The following is an 18,072-nucleotide window of genomic DNA, read 5'->3' as shown; positions in this document are numbered from 1 at the left end:
AGACGCGTGTCATGTCTATTGTTCGGTTGAGGGAGGCGGAGCAGAGGTTAATTTGCGATGTTAAGGAGATTATGATGTTGTTGATGATGGTGGTTGGCGTCATGGGGGTTGAGTTGTTGTTCCTGAGGTCAGGGTCAGGAGGGTTGGTGGTGGTGTTTGATTCATGTTGAGGTGGTGGGTGGTCTAGACCGCTACTATGTACCTTAGCAGTAGTTGGAGTGGTCGGTGATTTCGCCTCCATATATAATAGATACAAGTATCAATTGAGCGCTCATACATCAAATCACCACCCAAGATAGTGATCGCTGGCCACCCATACAATCAACCAATTACAACAAATAAACCATCTGGAATCAATCTCTGTTTTCCCGTAGAATCAGTTCCATCATTCATATCCATATCCATACCATCACCGCTAAAAGCGACACCCAGCAAATATCCATGAACAAAGAAAAGCATTTTGATCTATCTGGTATTCAAGTCATGTCGTAAATCGTAGCATCATCATGTATCCCAGTATCCCTCTGCTTCCATCCCCCTTTCCCCCGAAGGAAATCATCTGCTTCAGCTCCTGCTACTGCCCAAAGGCAAGCGCCCTCGTCGGTCCAACACCCCTTCGATCCAACCTTCCTTCACAACTCTCCGGACTGCTCCCACCACTTCTGCTCTCGCCACTAGTCGACATATCCGTCTCATCTCCATAGCGTCCCTTTCTTCCCGTGCCAATGGCGACCGGAATCCCCTGAATAGGTCCTCCCCTGTGTTCATGCCCAGCAGGGTACATGCCGTCGTTGACAGAGAAGTTGCGACAAATCAGGTACGCGCGCATCGCTGCGTTCTCCTCAGCCAGAGTCTTCGATTCGCAAACGTCCTCCGTCTGGTATTCCCGGTTGTTGACTCGGACGATGCAGGTGTAGCCGCCCCCAACAGCATAGGATTCGTAGGCGGGATCTGCCCAGTGCCGGCGTCGGCAGAGACCTGTACATTATGTGTTAGTAACCTGCTATTGAAAGATGAATGACGATCGGATCGTGTGTTAACGCTCGGTCGCTCCGAAGGACGCAAATTCCCCGAGCGATCGACAAATCACAGAGAGTGTAGATAAGAAATCGCATCGCCTTGAGTCAGGAACAAGCACCACCACCGCCGTCGATTTGATTTCCGCCATTGTTGCTTTTCCACAACATGCATGCATGCATGGTGTCTGACATCAATTGTGGGAAACCCCAGCGAGCATGGTCACTTGGAGGCGTTGGTCTGACCCAATGGCATAATCAAGAGGAAAGGGGAAGAGGGAGGTCGGACGAATGGCAAACGAAATCATCTACATACTTGCGAGGTAGAGAATATAGTACATCGTGAAGACCAGTAAATGGCCAATGGAAGGTATAGCCCTGGACGGTATCGGCCCAGTATTCGTTGCCCCAGCTCAGATCGAGACTGCACCAGATCCTGGGCAGTCACACCAAAAAGGTACCGGCACGAGTCTATGTTGACAGCGATGGTTGGTGCCCAATGATCACTCACTCACTCAATCACTGCCTCTCATATGACGGGCAATGGATGCTGCTATTTTTGTGTGGTTCCGTTTTTTACAATAGCCACAGAGCCCTGTTCACCACAAGCGGGCCGAGACGGTCGACGACGCCTAGTATAGATCAATGCAAACAAAGGGTACGAAGGACCGTGAGGGAAGGAACTAGCGGCCGAGGAGAGTCAAGCAGCATGCCTTACACTGGCGGAGGGCAGGAGAAAAAAAAAAGAAAAGAGAGGCGAAGAATATCATGCTGGCTCAGGTATAGTCCGCTCAAATAAACAGGGTGGGGCTGGTCGTTGATAATTATTCCAGTCAAAGGGGAAGAAAGGGTAGAGAGAGACAGCGACAAAAGCGACACTGTAGGGGAGAAAATAATTACCAAAAAGCAAAAAGAAAATTTAAAATAAAATCATCATTTCAATCAAAAGAACGGCTCTCCACCGGCTCTTTCAACCTTCTCCACAGATTGGCCGAGGAGAAAGGCAATAGACGAATACCCTCCTCCCAAAAACGGTTCTAAACCTCACTAACTTTGTCCGTCTTGTCGCCTTTCTGCTTGGAGAAAGGAACATGGCAAGCGCGGTCCAAACCCTGATGCGCTGGCATGGCTTTTCACCAGTGGTCCCGCGCAAAAAAGATCCAGGACGTCCTGGCCCATCGGCCACCGTGTAATTCGCCGCCGATCCAGGCGGCTAACATATTGACATGTTGTTCAGGATAAGAGCTTTCCGGGCAAATCGGTCGATTCGGTCTACCATTCTTGCTGCAGAACGTGGGCCGGTTGTTCTGGGCATGCTTAGAAGGCGCCAGTCCGTAGTCAGCGCGGTCTTTTTGTGAATTTTATTTTCCCTCCATTTTCCTTGCGCGTCCCCTCCCCTCCCGATCCTTCGGTCTGAGATGGATCCATAAACCCCGCAGTGTGTAGAGAGAACAACGACTGTCGCCCTGTCAAGCAAGTCGCAACGAACGTAATGGAAGCACGGGAGAAAGACTCAAGGAAGGAGGCGTCGTGGAATCCCGCTAATGCACATTGATGATACATAACAAGGGGTTGATGTCGCGCAGATGAATCCTGGCATGGAACCACCAGAGAGAATTGGTTGCTGACGGACTTCTTTGTACCATGGGCCGATCGTCCCTACTGGAGGGGAAGCAGAATACCACCAATGCTGGAAGAAATCCCCGTTGGACTCGACCGTAACTTTGTTTTCCCCCCTCTGGTCGGGTCAATGCTGAGACGATCATGACCCTCGACGACTCGGTAAGCCATCCGAATCCGCTTCCCTTAGTTTTAGCAGACCGCTTCCTCGGGTGCCTCCTGAGTAATCCTCATGTTAAATGAACTTGAATCCTTCCAGAGGGGCAAAGACCCAAATGTAGAAAACACCCAAAAAAAAAAACAAAGGTCCCTGGAGGCCGGCCTCTTGCTATCAAACCCCAATTCACAAATCATCCTGGAATGTATCGGCTGCCGCGTGAAAAATCCGGATAGGCTCCAGACTGGCTGGAGTGGATCAAGCTCAGATTGGTCGAGGCGTTGGAAGTTGTTGACAAGCAGGCATCGCGGATGCAATGATGAGTTGGCAATTTCGCTTCGTGCGGCGGGGAATCCATGCCACTTCGACACGAAGTGAGCAAAGGATGAGGAGAATGGAGGAGGGTTAGTTAACCTTGCAGAGTAACCTGAGAGGCTTTCCCTCCCTCTTATTCAGCACCACCCCGGGGAATTTGGCCTTTGGCTCCAGTTTGACACCCGTTGGGCCACTGCCTTTTCTTCCCTCATTTGGCTGATTGACGGGTTGCAGCATATTTGCTCAGGGTGTCTGTGCATGGTGTTTAGGTCCGTCCTTTTTTTGGTGGCCCTCGCGTCGCGATGGTGACATGTATCGCTTGGATGTTTGGGGAAGCGAGGGCGGGTCATGATATTTTTTCCCCTCTATCTTCTTAGCCGCCTTGTCCTTTTTTACTTATCGTGATGTTCATTCTTGGAGGCGCCAGGGTTGGGGTCAATTGTGGGAGAAGCACGGATTTGACATTCAGTTAATACTGTTTCCTAGTCTGAGTATTGCCAGGACCGTTTCAGCAGGCGTTTCCAGTTTCAGAGAGTCTACTGGAGAAGACATCAAGTGGCCGAACTCTGAGCAGCTGATGTCGCACCAAACAGTTTGACCCCGGATCTCGTCGCAAGGCAGACGGATTCATTGGTTTGATCATCTTCCATGGTAGCTGCTTCCTGGCTATCTCATCTGTATGACTACCGTTCCCTGGGTGCTTTGATTCCTGGCTGGAACCTACTTTACTATCTTACATGCGTGTCACAAGCTTATGGACAATTGATTGTTACATGCATCGTACTGTACAAAATATACTTTTCATTGATATAGTTCGCCTGCTCGATATCGGTACCCGTCCCATCACCACTTGGGCTTGATTGGACGTTGCTCGCACCATACCCGCAGGTTCTCTGCGGCCGCATGGGGTACCACGAAGATCGGGTGGAAGGCCTTCAACCGGTCCTTCTCATCGAACACATTCTGGTCGGAGGATGCGTCATCCGAAGCAGGGATGGGAGTGTATTTCCAGGAATACGCCGAACCAAAGCCTTCATCAGAGCTGATGCTGGAAGTGGTATGGTAATGATGATACTGGGCCGAGCTCAAGCCCGTCAGCGCGTAGCAGGTGTGGTACGAATCCGGATGCCTAGTAGCTATCGTTAGCCTGGCCACACTGTGGAAGGGATCGGAAGAGGAAGGGAGTTGCGTACTTTCCAGGCTTATCACGGAGCCCCCCGTACTTGGACTGGCAACAACCAAGGATATATCGGGTTAACCCTTCACGGCTGTAGAGATTGGCAGGGACCCGCTCCGGACCTGTAGCTGACTGGACCCCATTGAGGGCAGACTGAACTAATGGCCAGCAGGTGCCGACCCAATGGCTGTAGCAGCCATCCACTAGTTTATTGGTTCTCCCCGAAAACCCTCCTTCGGGGGCGTACTGTCGAGCAGAAAGCCAGCTCAGGAGTAAAGGAACATCCATGCACCTGACGTTATCAGCGGAAACGGGGAGAACATGAGAATGCAGCCTCTTACCTCGACACCACCACTTCTGGTGGGCCCATGAGGCACAGACATGCCAAAGCACAGAAAGTATAGGCGCCATGTGCCTCAGAACCGGGGCTTCCGGAAATGCCGCCTTCGTATGTTTGGCCTGCAGCCAGATCAGTCTAGCCCAGAAGTTTAGGGATGTGGAAGCTCTTACACCTCGACAGATACTCCGAGAGGCCACTGGTAAACGTCTCAAGACCGTGCTGCCGAGCTTCGGCATCAGGGGGTAGTTCCAGTGGCAAATTCAGTAGCGAATGGACCACCATGGCGCAATAGGCGCCTCTGACCAAAATTTAGCAAAAAGCAAAAGGGGTATACGAAGCAAGCAACGGGAGAAAATACCGCACGTCTTCTTCCCCGCCCGCGCAGACCCTAAAGCCGCCGTCAGGCTGCTTCAAACTCCCTAGCCACCTCCACCTGGTCTAGGTCAGCATGCGTTGATACTCAAGTCAGGTACCGCAACTACTCACATCGCCTCCCGATCGATCAGGTTGAATGCCTCTTCGCCTCCGACCATGGCTAAAGCGAGCACTGTGGCATAGCTAGAGGCGCAGTGGGACAGTTGCCCGTGGCCTCCGCCCATGCCCCCTGTAGGATTTTGCATTGGCGTAAACGTGGTAACGACACTAAAGAAAGAACTTAGACAATGGTCGTAGACAGAAGGACAGCAATTGAGAGCCAGAATCGCAGCTGCCATGATCAATCTGCATTTGCCAAAGCGCACAGCTCAGTGATTGCTTACCGTTCACGGTATTTGGTGACATCTTCTCCCAGGAGGCTTAAGCCAGCCAGCACCCAGTAGACCATCCAAGGTCGGCTTGCATCCATGCCAGCGAAGCCCTCTGGATAGTCCTCCAGGGAATCGTATAAGTAGATAAGGTGGTCATTCTGATTCAGAGATGGCACTCCAAATCGGTTGAATGGACCTGCCTGGCTGTTGTGAATGCCTTTCAAGAAGGGCAAACATTTGTTGACGGTCTCACTTTGGACCTCAGAGGACTCGGTGCACAGGGCATCTAGGAGCGAAGGCAGCTCTTGAAACAAAGCCGGAACTCCGGGATGTGCTTGGGGCTCATACATGCCGCCGCTGCTGTTGCTGCGCTGATCTAGCGAGGTGTGCTTTTTAGATGTAGGCGCCGAGGGCTGACGGCGACCTATTGACGAACTAGTAGATTTGGTGTCTCTACCCTGAGCGTCTGTTGGTCTGGATGTTTGGTTGGATGAGAAACGAACTTTGCGACGCGGCTTCCCTGCGGCAGCGATAACGATCGGCATGGAACTTCCTGGAGTTTGAATATATTAATTCGGGACTACTGTTTATTGGCGCGATCGAGAATGATCGAGATGAGCCTGGGTCCGATTGTTCTCCTCTTCATGAATGGAGATGACAGCTGCCATGGCCGCCCGCAGAATCCATTGTTCTCTTCTCCCCGCCGCAGTTGCAAGTCAGGTGGGCCCCTCGTCGACTCCTCAGGCCAGAAGGCCCCAGTCGAGTCGGGCGAACAAACCAAGTGCGCAAGATAGATAGTAGAACCTCGGTTCCGCAAAGATAAGGCTGCCATGGGAAGAATGTATAGTTGGCTGATGGGGCATCGTTTCTTTATCCTCAGTTTCCCCCCAACATCTGTCAGAATCTTACATGGTGGTGTCAACCCCATACTATGCGGTATGTTGGTAATTGGTATTTACCAGCACGTTCCCGAGGCACCACCATCTGCTTCTCTGTTTTTCCTTTTTCTTCGTGACGGATGGATCCCGTGACCCCCTTTGTTCCTTTTTTCACAGGCAGCCAGCCCATCGCCGATGAGGAATGGATCGCCGCCTTCACTCTCCCACTCGGGCTAGCGGGCATTCCGGTCGGCGGCCGGAAGTCTTAATCCTAGTAGACTAAGATGCAGCTCCTTCAGACTCCATGACTCGACTATGAGGGGTCAAAGGGTCTCAGGAGAGCTTCTCCTCTCCCTCCAACCTCTTCCCCCCCCCCTATCCTGTCTCTTTGTCTAGACGTTGAATCATCCGGAAAGAAGCTCCAGTGGTTTCCCGACCCTTCCAACCCTGTCCTAGTCGACTCAAGCGACGGGATTGAGCGCGCGCATCAAACCAGGCAGGATTTAAAGTTATTGACGCTGGATTTTAGTAGTCTACAAAAAGTCTACTACCTAGACTACGTTGTCTTTGACTAAAGATTTCGGGCACTGACCATCGACCCTACTGCAGATCCGCTTCCCGTGTGTGTCTCCTCTGTGACCTCACAAACATCACGACCGTGCTAATAATAAGATTTTCATGGCTGCTGCGACTTAAGCGCCAACGTCGTCAACCGGCGTATCCGTCTGGACATTGTTGGCTCTGGAGGCATTAAAGCGACGCGCTGGACATAGTATGTATGGCTTGCGGCCGCTGGCGTGGCGAGCTGCGAGTCAGAAGTCCGTGGTGCTGATATGTTTCATAGCCGGCGAATCGAGTTGTCGAGCCCCATCGGAGTGGAGTTCACGGGCTTGGATTTCATATGCAGAACGTTTCCTTACGCCTGGCTGGCTCGTTGCCTGCTTTAGGGAGGTGTGTCTGTTTCCTTTTTCCCCTTCGAGGGAGCTTCCGCGGCCAAGACCGTTTTGGTTTCTTTTTTACCTTTCTTTGCACGGCCCCGTGGAGGAGGTGACCACCCCAATGGTGCTGACATAGCCCTGCGCTTGCATGTTTGTTGAGAACCAATTTTGGATCTGTCACGTTTCTCCTCCCCATTTTACGAGCCGAGTTGGCGGTTATGGGAATTGTCTTTGTCGACCCTTGCTAAAATTATCTAAACGGGTGGGGTCACGGAAGTCACAAGGAAAAAAGTGGGAAGACCAAGTAAGAGGAGAGCAGAAAAAGGACCCTGTAACCACGGAGGAAGAGACATCCGCAGCATGTACATGCCAACGCGCCGCGGGATTGCATATGCCTATCTTCATGATGATGACTTACCCAGAAGGGTAGGACGAAGGGGAGTCGTGAAGTTGCCTCGACCCTTATCGACTCTCTTCATCAACTCATCATTTCATCATCGTCAGGAGAGAGATGCAGATAAGGAGGGATGATGTGCTCTTGGGGGGATTCCTAGGAGGGGAATCGTACAGTAGTCGTACCTAGTTGGCCTCGAGGGGCAAGGCCTGTGGCATGCTCATGAACCTTGGAGCTACTGCACCGTCAGCCACCTTGTTGGCACGAAATCAACATGTGTGCGCCAGTGATTGCCCACTGATTGGGAGGATGGGCGTTATTGGGCCGAGATGATTATCACCTACCGTGAACTCGCAGGCCATCCCGGTCGAGGGACGGGGGGGAGAAGGGGACGAATGGCAGCCGGGCCAGAGGCTGCTAGATAGATGTATGTAGGTAAGCCCGGACGTACATCAACAATAGTCCTCCTGTCCACCCTCGTTGAACCTGAAGTTTGCCTGTCACTGGCGAAGACTCACGCACAATACAGTTTATGTCTTGAGTTCGGTGGTACGGAGGCGTTGAGTCAGCGAGGGTCCTTTTCCGAGCAGTCGCTCAATAGTAACTCAAAGAGAGATGGGTTTAGTTTAACACTAACGGCCCTCGGGGCAAAGCAACGAAGCAGGAAAAAGAAATATTGCCACGGCCGACCTTCGATCGGAGACATTTGCCAATAATCGTGGCGCCTTAGTCAATAATGCTCCATCGAATCCAGTCTCAACCGATCTTTGACGGTTTCCACTGATCTCCCTTTCCCGAATGTGATCCCGTGTCTCGACAACGGAAAATTCCGTCCGGTACCGCGGTAGCCCAGAAGCAAGCAGGCTTTTTGTTGATGATTCCATTCCAAGGGCCAAGTAGCACTACAGCTCAGGGTGCTACTATGCTACTACTACGCTACTATATCACTAGTTGACTGACAACAAATCATCTGCCTGATGACTTTGTCCTTTTTGGAAGGGGGAGTATTCCCTTTGAGCGAGAGGTACTACTGACGTAGGGCAGTGCTACGCTGGAAGGCAGTTGGGAGAGTCACTGGTACATAGCCGGTACGTGGCTCGGACGTGGGACGCCAACGAGAGTAGGCTAATCCGATGCATGGGCGTATGGGGCTAGTACTGCCGTCGCGCGCATCCCATGGTCAGCAGCTACTAACAGTAACTAACCCACTTGGTCTAGTCTAGTCTTTTTATTTTTCCCTTTTGCTCTCGTTTACTCGGTTGGTAGGCTTCCAATTTGCCCAAGATCGAGAAAGGGCTGATAATCATGAGACTTGTCAATTGAACAGTTAGCAATACGTAGTAGTTCGATCCTAGGGCCATATTGGGTTAACCGGTCTCTAGCATATTGTGAGATGTAGGGTCCTACGGATTGAACTCAGATAGGACTAGTGTGAAGACCATGTTGGCTCTTTTTTTCTTTCTGTTTTGTCTCTTCGGAGTGGCACTATTCTGTCTGCCTTTTTTTTTCTTTCTGTTGTTTCTTTTTTTCTTTCTTTTTCAATTTTTTTTCTTCATGTTTTTTTTTTAGTTACTTTTTTTTTTTTCTTTTGTGGATATCATCTCGTTCTCCATTTTGGCGCCCGGGGAAGAAAAGCAGACTACTGTACGTGCTAACCTAGGACACAGTAGTAGATTGTAGATAGTAGTGAGTACTGATAGTAGTTCATCAGCTGTGGATGGAGTAACGCCACTCCAATCAAGTAGGAAAGGGTCGTGGCATTAAGCCCACCGGGGCGGATGGGATGCAACCCAGCCTCTCTTTTCCAATTTTCCCGGGAAGAAAGAGAGCGAGAGAGTCAGTCAGTCTTTTGACTTCGTTCACGAATCCCCACTTCGGATGGTGATAACTCCTTCCCAGGATCCCCTAGCGTATCTCCGGCCGACGCAACTCCCGCCTCACCGCTGCTTTGCTCCCCACCGCTAGCCTGGCTTTTGCCCGCCATGGCCTCATCCTATCGCCCGTCCTCGTCCTCTTCTTCTCGCTTTGCACCCCCGGATTCTGGGCTTTCTGCTCATCCGAAGCCCTTTTCTGGTCCTCAGGCTTCACTTCAATCACCATTCCATCAATCAGTATTCCCACGTCTTCCTCCTATCCCCATCCCCCATCCCCAATCCCCTCCCACACCCACCCATATTCATCACGCTCTTATTTGTTTTTTGTACCACCCAGCGTGTGTCTGTCTATCTATCTGTCTGTCTGTCTGTCTAACTTCTGTCTGTCTATTTGTCTATCTGTCTGTCTTGCTGTCTGTCTATCGCTTGAGTTTTATTCTTATTTTTTTTTTCTTTTACCCTCCCATCTTATTCATTTCTTTTTTTTTCTCCTCTTTTATTTCCCTCTTCAAAGTGTCCAGCAAAGTTCATGCAATCCTTTCCTTTTCTTCCTCTTCACCGTTGGTAAATAGTTTCCTGTTGTCAGCATCATGTCGAATGTCGATTTATCAAGCGACGGCTTCATTGGCCTGGACTACGACTCGAGGAATTACCTCCAAGCTCACTCATGGCCCGTGGCGGTGGACCACCAGGCCTCTCAGCGATCGGATGGAGCGCGAGACATCTCGCCCTTGCAAACCAGCGGTCACGCTTACGATCAATCGGTAGCTCAGGATCCTAATCTGATGGTCGACTGGCACTTCCAGCACTTGCAACCCCACCTTCAGTACTCCCATGAGGAGGCCTCCTCCGCTCCCCAGCAGTTCACCACCGCCGCTAGCTATGGCATGTCTATCCACTCTTCTCCCGTGGATCTCATGTCTGGAGCCCACGGCCACATGAGCACGAGCCTGCTCGATGGCTCTTATCTGCCCCTCTCCGCGCCGGTCGACATGGTTCCATTCCCTTACCATGACCTCCAGGCCGACCTCATGGCGTTCCCTCCTGCCGATGGCTTACCGGATCTGTCCGCCTACAGCGCACCACAGAATGTCTTGGAGAGCAGCTCTCCCACCGACACTTACCTGGAGGTCCGATCTCTGTCCAGTAGCGACAATGGCTGGAGCGCCATTGAGCCCCGCCGCTCTCATGAATTCTCCTACCCGGACCAGGGCATCTTTATCAATCCCACCCAGACGCTCCACGACCGGTCTCTGTCCGAGTCGTCTTATTCCACGTCATACGGCAGCTTCGTGGAAATCACGAATCCAATCAATTCGCCCAGCTCTGACACCAACTTTGACACTGCTTTCAACCACAGCATGACTCGTCGGGTCTCTTACGACCACACCTCGCATGGTTCGCAGTCGCCTACCGCGGTTAGCCCAGTGGCCATTGTACGGCCCATTCCGGTGCCCTCCAAGAAGGCGTCAACCCCGCCGACTCGGTCCGCAGCATCAACTTCATCGGCTTCCCCTCCTAGCCGGAAGCCGTCCCGTAAGAGCCCGATCGCTGCTAAGACAGCCGAGACCAAGGTTCGTAAGCAGTCGCAAAATGGAAAGCCAGAGACCGAGAAGCGTGTTGGCAAGCGTAAGGGCCCGCTCAAGCCGGACCAACGGAAACAAGCCAGCGAGATCCGCAAACTGCGCGCGTGTCTGCGTTGCAAGTTCCTGAAGAAGACTGTAAGATAGACCCCACCTTAACCATGCGACATACTGATTGAGTGGATAGTGCGATAAAGGAGAGCCCTGTGCAGGCTGCCAGCCCTCGCATGCGCGGTTGTGGCAGGTTCCCTGCACGCGGATTGACATCAAGGAGATCGGCTATTTCATGAAGGACTGGAAGGCGGACTACGATCGTCACGTCAACTATGATTTCACGGTCGGAAACATCAAGGGGTTCTCGGAATTGGAGACGACTCTCTTCATCACTCATGGCTACGGTCAGGTTCTTCCCATCAACGCCCGCGAGGTCTACGTACACGACGATCAGTGCTTCAAGGTCGACTGGGTGGAGTCTATGCACCGGGAACCGACGCCATACGAGGTGGAAACGGCCAGGCTCTCTGCTGGAATGGAAGGCATCTCGCACGCTATGCTCTCGGATTATCTGGACCGCCACATTGACGGCAACGGAACGTTTGAGAAGTTTGTGGATGACTACTTCGAAGGCACACCTTTCCTGACGCAGATGCTGAAGACGGCCTTCCGGTATTACTACCGCACGAAGTTGCCGGTGATTCGCAAGGCGTTGAAGCTCATCATTGCCTACAACCTGACGCTGCACGTTACCATGGTCGAGGGTATTGGTGAGGAGGAGCAGTTCAAGGGCAAGATCAACGACAAGACGTCCAAGTTCAGTGGCAAGACGATAGCGCCTGTGATGGTCAACTTCCAGGTCAAGTGTGCCATGGCGAACATGTGGCGAGAGTTGCAGAAGGACGTGCTGGAAGAGCTGTCTAGCCTCTACTCAAGTGTCTACAGTGGAGAGAAGCTCAAGAACTGGCCGACAATTTTCATCCTGGCTTCGATACTTCTGGCCGTGTGGGAGGAGATGCAGTTTGACTGCCATTATCGTACTCCGGTATGTGGAATGAACGTGTGTGCAAGCCGTGATGCTGACGTGTCGCAGGATGCTGCCGCTGTTGATAAGTTCTGCAATGATATGGAGACCACACCGGTGGGAGTCATCGTCGGTCTGTTCCAGGCGATTTCACAGAAGCTGCCTGCGTTTACGGACTGGGAGACGACCAAGCACCACCACCTGCTGCACTCGAACCCCGATGTCTGCAACACGATGACCGAGGTCCGCCAACATGTTACGCAATTTGGTAAGCGCGAAACTGAATTTTTGATGCGTCTGTGCATTGCTAATCTTCCTGTAGAGAGCTACCTTCGGGGCCGCAATGGGTCCAAGTTCAACCGCAATGACTTCGACTGTTTATCCAACAAATTTGTCTCCCGACTTGTGATTCGCGCAAACTAAACGACGTGTAACGAGCTTTGAGATGACGGCATTATGATTATGACACCAGCCCCGCATCAGCGAGCGCCTTGCTTTCGTACTTTCGCCTTGTCATCACGAAGCTTTTCATTCCTTTGTTTTACGAGGCTCTCTGGGCGTGGGAACCCGGAGGGCCGCTCTAGCCTGAAGCATCTGTCCGATTTAGCAACCTTTTACCTTCTCAGTGGTATACCTTTCTCGCACAGTATTTACAATAGCGATGATGAGGATCACGAATGTCATGATATTGTACGGTCACGACCTGATTGGCAGCGGACGACGAGGGCAACTGCGTTGCCGACTCATGCTGGAGGCTAGTTCTCGCTTCATGAAGCTGCGTGTTTGCATTTATGTCCTTGATTAGCGTGTTTATAGGATGAATCATGATTAAAAGTATGAGATGCCAGTAGCGTATGCAATACCTTACTACCCCTAAAAGAATGTAGTAGTTGAAGCATGGACCATTAAACCCACCACACTACATTCCACACAGCCCAAAAATCAGTCATAAAATAAAACATCCTCGGCCCAAAATCCGGGGAGATTACATAACCATCCTCACCACTGATCGACGCGTCCCAACCGATCCACCCTACCCTTCTACTTATCTAGCTACTTATTTTCCCTCTTCCTTCACCACAACCATTCCACCACAACAACCACAGTACATACATACACCACACCCCCAAGGGACCCAACAAAGAAAAGATGGGACTAACTCGCCCCTACCTCCTCCTCTACAACGCCCTCTCTTTCACCCTCTGGGCAACATGCACAATCCGAGGCTTCTCGCAGCTCCTCTCCTCCTCTTCGAATACCATCCCCCAAATCTTCACCAACGTCTACCCCCTCCTCCTAACAACCCAATCCCTCGCTCTGCTGGAGATCATCCACAGTCTACTTCGTCTCGTGCGCGCACCGGTCCTCACCACCGCTATGCAGGTCGCTAGTCGCATTCTTCTCGTTTGGGGAATCATGTATCCGTTCCAGGGTGTGATTGTGGGGGAGAAAAGTCAGGAGGGTGTTGTTGGGCTGGGTGATTATGCCTTCTTGGGGTGTTTGGGCGCTTGGGGTGTGACGGAGTGTATTCGCTATGGGTTCTTTGCTCTGCAGTTGTCCGGGGTTGGGGTGCCGGGTTGGTGGGCTTGGTTGAGGTAGGTTTTCTATTCTCATAATTTATTTGGTGGTGTTGATGCTAATGTTACGGTTGGGGGAACAGGTATAACACCTTCTATGTGCTTTATCCTCTGGGTATCTCCAGTGAGTGCCTTATGGTGTACAAGGCGTTGGGACCGGCTGGGGAGTTGGTGAGTCCGTTGTATCGGTGGTTTTTGATTGCGGTGTTGGGGATTTATGTTCCTGGTGAGTTTATACCATTCCATTGCTCCTGGGGGGGGGGGGGGGGTTTGAGGTTTGGTGTTGTGAAGGGTGTGTGCTAATCTGGGTAGGGTCGTATATTTTGTATACGCATATGATTAAGCAGAGACGCAAGGCGATGAGCAAGAAATAGGTGTGTTGATTGCATAAATAGGGGTGGAGATAAGTGGTGAAGGGTTAGAAGTGGGTATATGTGTATGGTGATAGTGGTATAGATGGATATAAGCTCAGCGATAATACACAATATAATGTACACTATTTACTTGGCAGCTACATCTCCCTCATGATATCACGCACGGCCTTTGCTGCAAACCGTTTCCTCTCCGCTTCGGGCAACTCGTCGCTGATATCTAATGACCATGTTAGCAAACATCCAACCTCACTTGGAGACAGAGGGAATCATCACTACCCTTGATGGCTCTCATGCGAAGCAACAGCGCCTCGACCGCATCGACGCGCAACTCCTCATCCCCTTCATCGTCATCATCATCAAACCCATCCCCTCCTCCCCGCTCAATCGCCATCCGCAACCCAACCATCTCGCGCTGCAGCTCATCCACCTCCAAATCGAACCCATTGTCCGCATCATCCAAGCCCAAAAGCTCGCGCTCAAGATCATCATCAATCCCATCATTCAGTAACCCTGTCTCTGCATCCTCCGTCGCAGCCCAATCATGCGTCTCCAAGACCTCTTTAATCCGGCGCATGCCCTGTAATTCTACACCCATTAGTTAGCATATCACCCCAGACGAAAGCAGAAAGAAAATAGATAAACATACCACCATACCGATTCCTCCCCATCTCATCCTCATCCCCTCCCTCCTTCCCACCCCACCTCACAACCTCCATGCCCATCAACCCCATCTCACAGACTTGATCTTCCCACCACCCCTCCGAAAACACCTCATCAATCTCCAACCCCAGCCCATCCTCACCCTCATCCTCACCACCACCTACCTTCCCAGAAGCTACTGTCTTCGTCTTCTCCCCCACCAAAACAACCAACCCTGGCACTTCACCCACCCCGCCCCTCTCCTCCTCAATCAACGCCCTTACTTCCCCCACAGCCCTCACGAACTCCTTCAGCCCGCGCACATCAGCCCTATTCTCCACGTCATCTTCCTGCTGGCCGGGTACGGGGTCCATCTGCACGGGGTTCCGGAAACAGATCATCACGGCGCCGATAGCGTCCCGCACGACTTGCGCTTCGGGGCTGGAGAACTCGGTTTTCCATTGCGCGGGGGAGATGGTGCTTCCCGATGCTGAGGGGGTGGGCTCTGAGGAGGAATCAGGGACTGGGAGAGGGATCTCGTCTACCCAGATTGGGACGTCGGCTGTGTAGTATTTGTTTGAGAGGTGGAGGGGCGGGTGTGTGGTGTAGCCGGCGAATGTGGTGGTGGTGATGGTGGTGCTGGATGCGAGGGAGGTCGTGGATGAGGCGGCGAGGGTGGAGGCGGAGGAGAGGGTCGGGGTTGGTGTTGGCGATGCTGATGCTGGCGCTGGCGCTGGTGCTGTTGGAGGAGTGGTGACGGGGGTGCCTGTTAGGGAGTGTAGGAGAGGAGGGATGATGGATTGGGAGTGTGTGGTTGGAGTGAGGATGAGGAGGCGGCGGGGGTTGGGGATGGGGGTTGGTTTGGGTGTTGATGTTGATGTGGATGTCGTGGGTGGCATTTTCGGTCGTTGATTTGGGAGAGTTTGTTTGAGGTGAGGTATGTGGTGTAGGGTTGCTGTGTATTTATCGTGAAGGGATAAATAAGAGTTGAGGAGGAGAGAAAGTTGGACGGGGTGCGGGGACGGCGGCGGAGTGAGCTCGGAGGTGGTTTGGTTTGGTTAGTAGTGATTGATCTCGTGTTGATATTCCTTAGTACCATGTTTCATGCCCTCTTGCGATACAATTTATGCTTTGGGTTATTCACAATGTTGTAATGATGTATTCGATATTGTTCGTGTTGTTGGTATTCATATTAGCCTATCACATCAGCTAGCTAGCTAGCTGTCTGTATCTGCAGCTTGTCTCATCACTACACCCTAATCCTCCCAAGGAACACCCTACGAAAACCCAGTAGCACTGCCACAATCACATACCCTCCATCAATGCCCCCAAGAAAACGCAATAACCCAATCAACTCAATGTATTTAATATGATATCAGACCCGACGACCCAGACAGCCAAGCCAATACGAGACAAGACAAGTTTATAGATACGAAAAGGAGACACACAGAAAGCAACTCGAATAGAACAAAATAGTAACGCCGCACCATCCATCCATCCACTAGTATCCATATCGTTTTTTTAACCCCGTCTCTGTCCCCTTGCCCTCTGCACCGTGGCCTTACCACGAGCAAGACCGACACCGCGACCGCGCTGGCCTCGTGAGCGGAACATGGGAGCGTTCCTACACGATATTAGTTAGCATTGCCCATACCCAGTACCCAATAAACATGTAAGAGGAAAGATGGCGGTAGCGAACCTAAGCATATCCGGCACAATGAAAAACTTCACATGGCTTCCCCGAATGTACACCTGGTCGAGATGTGACACGCGGCCGTCGCGCGCGGTGACCGTGATATCCTTCAGTTGGACGTTCATGTTGTCCTCAGCTGTAGCAGAGGAAGTTAGTGATGGCTGTATCTGGGATTGTTGTATTGGATAGAATGGATAGGTGTAAAGGAGGAGGAGGCAGCAGAGGAGGAGGGGTGTGAACGCACCCTCTAGGAGTTTTCCACGGTAGACAACCCCAGACGTGATCTCAAGTGTGACGACGTGGCCCTATACAAACCCACCGCCCGCGTTAGCTTAATCGCAATACACAGATAACAAGCAATAGCTTAGAAAAGGAAGGATAGGACCAACCTGCGCCTCATTAAGAAGCTTGATCGGGATACCGATCGTGCTGGTCAACTTGCCCATTGCGGAATGTGAAGGGTTCTAGCGAAGCCGTGGGGGAAAAGAGATGAAAGTCGGAGAAGATAATATAAAGCAAGCTGAAACAAGCTTGACTTTTATTAAGAGGCGTGTTAAATCAGTCCAACGAAGACAGAATGGCAAGGGAAGGGAAGGTTGTCTTGTGTCTGGCGCGTGCGATCCGCCGGCGGAGAGTTTTGCGGCTCTGCGGTGCGGGAGACTTCTCGGCCAAGACTAGTCTTCTTTCTTCCATATTATCCTTCCTATCATCCATTATTGCTTCCATTCCAGCAATATATCTGATACACATTGAGCACCAATTCCTCCTCACTTCCCACCCCTCAAGCAATAGATCTAGATCTACTATGCATTAAGATCTACGAACCACTACACTACTAAAACCATACCCCACTAAACAACACCATCTACAACCTACAACCACCACCACCACCTCTCAAATCCTACACCCAAACCCAACATGCAACCCCCCAACAGCAACCTCCGCGCCTTCAACCTCGCAGTCTCAACCCTCCTAAAAACCCCCTCGAACTTCCTCCCCCACCTAACCATCCCAACAATCACCCACCTACCCGAAAACCTCGGCCCAGCAGTCCACCCCAACGCCCAAAAACCCCCGGCCATCCGGGCCCTCGTCCTGGACAAAGACAACACACTCTGTCATCCGAAAACCACCTCTTTCCCATCCGAGATCCTAAAAAAGCTGCACGCGCTACGCACCTCCCCAACGTCCCCCTTCACGGCAGATAACTCAATCCTGATCGTCTCGAACCGCGCGGGGAGTCACCCGCGGTATGATGCCGAGGTGCGCGAGCTGGAGAAGGAGCTGGGGGAGTTGCGGATTCCCGTGTTTCGGCTTCCCGAAGGGAGCGAGAAGAAGCCGTTTTGTGGGAGGGAGGTGTTGGAGTGGTTCCAGGAGAGGGGGGTGGTGAGTCGCGCGGATGAGATTGCGGTGGTGGGGGATCGGTTGGGGACGGATGTGTTGATGGCGGTGGAGATGGGGTCGTGGAGTGTTTGGTGTCGGGATGGTGTGACTGAAGGGGGCAGGGAGATGAATTTGTTGGAGAAGATGGAGGTTTGGGTTGAGAAGTATTTGAGGGAATCGAGGGGGTTGAAGGCGCCGGTGCCGAAGGGATGGGAGGGTCAATAGGGAGTTTTTGGTTGGTTTATGTGGTTGATTTAGATACGATACCCCTGTATACTACTGTTACTATGTGCGAGTCGATGGATTGACACTCTACTGTTTTATGAATGTATTCGCTACGAGTAGCGCGT

At 51.8% G+C, this 18,072-nt stretch overlaps 7 protein-coding genes across 7 annotated transcripts; 3 read left to right on the top strand and 4 right to left on the bottom strand.

Moving 5' to 3' along the window:
• Positions 1-574: 574 nt before the first annotated feature.
• Positions 575-1,168, bottom strand: BO88DRAFT_449318 (uncharacterized protein; the record flags this gene model as incomplete). Its single annotated transcript, XM_025710485.1, has 2 exons — positions 575-978; positions 1,042-1,168. 2 exons carry the CDS (start codon positions 1,166-1,168, stop codon positions 575-577), a joined length of 531 nt encoding a protein of 176 aa, XP_025567237.1.
• Positions 1,169-3,704: 2,536 nt separating this feature from the next.
• On the bottom strand, positions 3,705-6,058 carry BO88DRAFT_95893 (CAAX farnesyltransferase subunit beta RAM1). The gene is made up of 7 exons (XM_025713290.1): positions 5,384-6,058; positions 5,112-5,267; positions 4,984-5,058; positions 4,796-4,923; positions 4,627-4,744; positions 4,302-4,577; positions 3,705-4,237 (listed from the first exon to the last, which is right to left on the bottom strand). Exons 1-7 carry the CDS (start codon positions 5,914-5,916, stop codon positions 3,952-3,954), a joined length of 1,572 nt encoding a protein of 523 aa, XP_025567236.1. The 5' UTR covers positions 5,917-6,058; the 3' UTR covers positions 3,705-3,951.
• Positions 6,059-10,045: 3,987 nt separating this feature from the next.
• On the top strand, positions 10,046-12,479 carry BO88DRAFT_329858 (Zn(II)2Cys6 transcription factor domain-containing protein; the record flags this gene model as incomplete). Its single annotated transcript, XM_025702613.1, has 4 exons — positions 10,046-11,176; positions 11,226-12,077; positions 12,126-12,324; positions 12,379-12,479. The coding sequence occupies 4 exons, from the start codon at positions 10,046-10,048 to the stop codon at positions 12,477-12,479; spliced, it is 2,283 nt and encodes a 760-aa protein (XP_025567235.1).
• A 559-nt stretch (positions 12,480-13,038) lies between these two features.
• On the top strand, positions 13,039-14,167 carry BO88DRAFT_431868 (protein tyrosine phosphatase-like domain-containing protein). Its single transcript, XM_025709321.1, has 3 exons — positions 13,039-13,651; positions 13,717-13,859; positions 13,946-14,167. The coding sequence occupies exons 1-3, from the start codon at positions 13,206-13,208 to the stop codon at positions 14,005-14,007; spliced, it is 651 nt and encodes a 216-aa protein (XP_025567234.1). The 5' UTR covers positions 13,039-13,205; the 3' UTR covers positions 14,008-14,167.
• On the bottom strand, positions 14,118-15,633 carry BO88DRAFT_401064 (adaptin-binding domain-containing protein). Its single transcript, XM_025705743.1, has 3 exons — positions 14,654-15,633; positions 14,284-14,592; positions 14,118-14,224 (listed from the first exon to the last, which is right to left on the bottom strand). Exons 1-3 carry the CDS (start codon positions 15,543-15,545, stop codon positions 14,145-14,147), a joined length of 1,281 nt encoding a protein of 426 aa, XP_025567233.1. The 5' UTR covers positions 15,546-15,633; the 3' UTR covers positions 14,118-14,144.
• A 358-nt stretch (positions 15,634-15,991) lies between these two features.
• On the bottom strand, positions 15,992-16,954 carry BO88DRAFT_401062 (putative small nuclear ribonucleoprotein SmD3). The gene is made up of 4 exons (XM_025705742.1): positions 16,729-16,954; positions 16,584-16,644; positions 16,346-16,475; positions 15,992-16,270 (listed from the first exon to the last, which is right to left on the bottom strand). Exons 1-4 carry the CDS (start codon positions 16,783-16,785, stop codon positions 16,168-16,170), a joined length of 351 nt encoding a protein of 116 aa, XP_025567232.1. The 5' UTR covers positions 16,786-16,954; the 3' UTR covers positions 15,992-16,167.
• A 266-nt stretch (positions 16,955-17,220) lies between these two features.
• Positions 17,221-17,947, top strand: BO88DRAFT_431865 (phosphatidylglycerophosphatase; the record flags this gene model as incomplete). Its single annotated transcript, XM_025709320.1, has 1 exon — positions 17,221-17,947. Exon 1 carries the CDS (start codon positions 17,258-17,260, stop codon positions 17,945-17,947), a length of 690 nt encoding a protein of 229 aa, XP_025567231.1. The 5' UTR covers positions 17,221-17,257.
• Between the last annotated feature and the right edge of the window lie 125 nt (positions 17,948-18,072).

Source organism: Aspergillus vadensis (genome assembly GCF_003184925.1).
Source record: "Aspergillus vadensis CBS 113365 unplaced genomic scaffold BO88scaffold_2, whole genome shotgun sequence".
Classification (NCBI taxonomy): domain Eukaryota; kingdom Fungi; phylum Ascomycota; class Eurotiomycetes; order Eurotiales; family Aspergillaceae; genus Aspergillus; species Aspergillus vadensis.
The sequence above is the reverse complement of the archived record's forward strand: the minus strand, read 5'-3'. Positions and strand labels throughout refer to the sequence as shown.

Bases quoted from the DNA above. Each gene is read 5' to 3' on its own strand.
- BO88DRAFT_401064 (XM_025705743.1), bottom strand. From the start codon at position 15,545: ATGCCACCCACGACATCCACATCAACATCAACACCCAAACCAACCCCC. The intron at 14,593-14,653 runs GTATGTTTATCT...TAATGGGTGTAG, and splicing joins GGGGAGGAATCGGTATGGTG to AATTACAGGGCATGCGCCGG. The intron at 14,225-14,283 runs GTAGTGATGATT...CATGGTCATTAG, and splicing joins TCGCATGAGAGCCATCAAGG to ATATCAGCGACGAGTTGCCC.
- BO88DRAFT_401062 (XM_025705742.1), bottom strand. From the start codon at position 16,785: ATGGGCAAGTTGACCAGCACGATCGGTATCCCGATCAAGCTTCTTAAT. The intron at 16,645-16,728 runs GTTGGTCCTATC...GGGTTTGTATAG, and splicing joins AGCTTCTTAATGAGGCGCAG to GGCCACGTCGTCACACTTGA. The intron at 16,271-16,345 runs GTTCGCTACCGC...AATATCGTGTAG, and splicing joins ATTGTGCCGGATATGCTTAG to GAACGCTCCCATGTTCCGCT.
- BO88DRAFT_431868 (XM_025709321.1), top strand. From the start codon at position 13,206: ATGGGACTAACTCGCCCCTACCTCCTCCTCTACAACGCCCTCTCTTTC. The intron at 13,652-13,716 runs GTAGGTTTTCTA...TTGGGGGAACAG, and splicing joins GGTTGGTGGGCTTGGTTGAG to GTATAACACCTTCTATGTGC. The intron at 13,860-13,945 runs GTGAGTTTATAC...TAATCTGGGTAG, and splicing joins GTTGGGGATTTATGTTCCTG to GGTCGTATATTTTGTATACG.
- BO88DRAFT_95893 (XM_025713290.1), bottom strand. From the start codon at position 5,916: ATGCCGATCGTTATCGCTGCCGCAGGGAAGCCGCGTCGCAAAGTTCGT. The intron at 5,268-5,383 runs GTAAGCAATCAC...TTCTTTCTTTAG, and splicing joins GTCACCAAATACCGTGAACG to TGTCGTTACCACGTTTACGC. The intron at 4,745-4,795 runs GTAAGAGCTTCC...ATCTGGCTGCAG, and splicing joins CTCGGAGTATCTGTCGAGGT to GCCAAACATACGAAGGCGGC.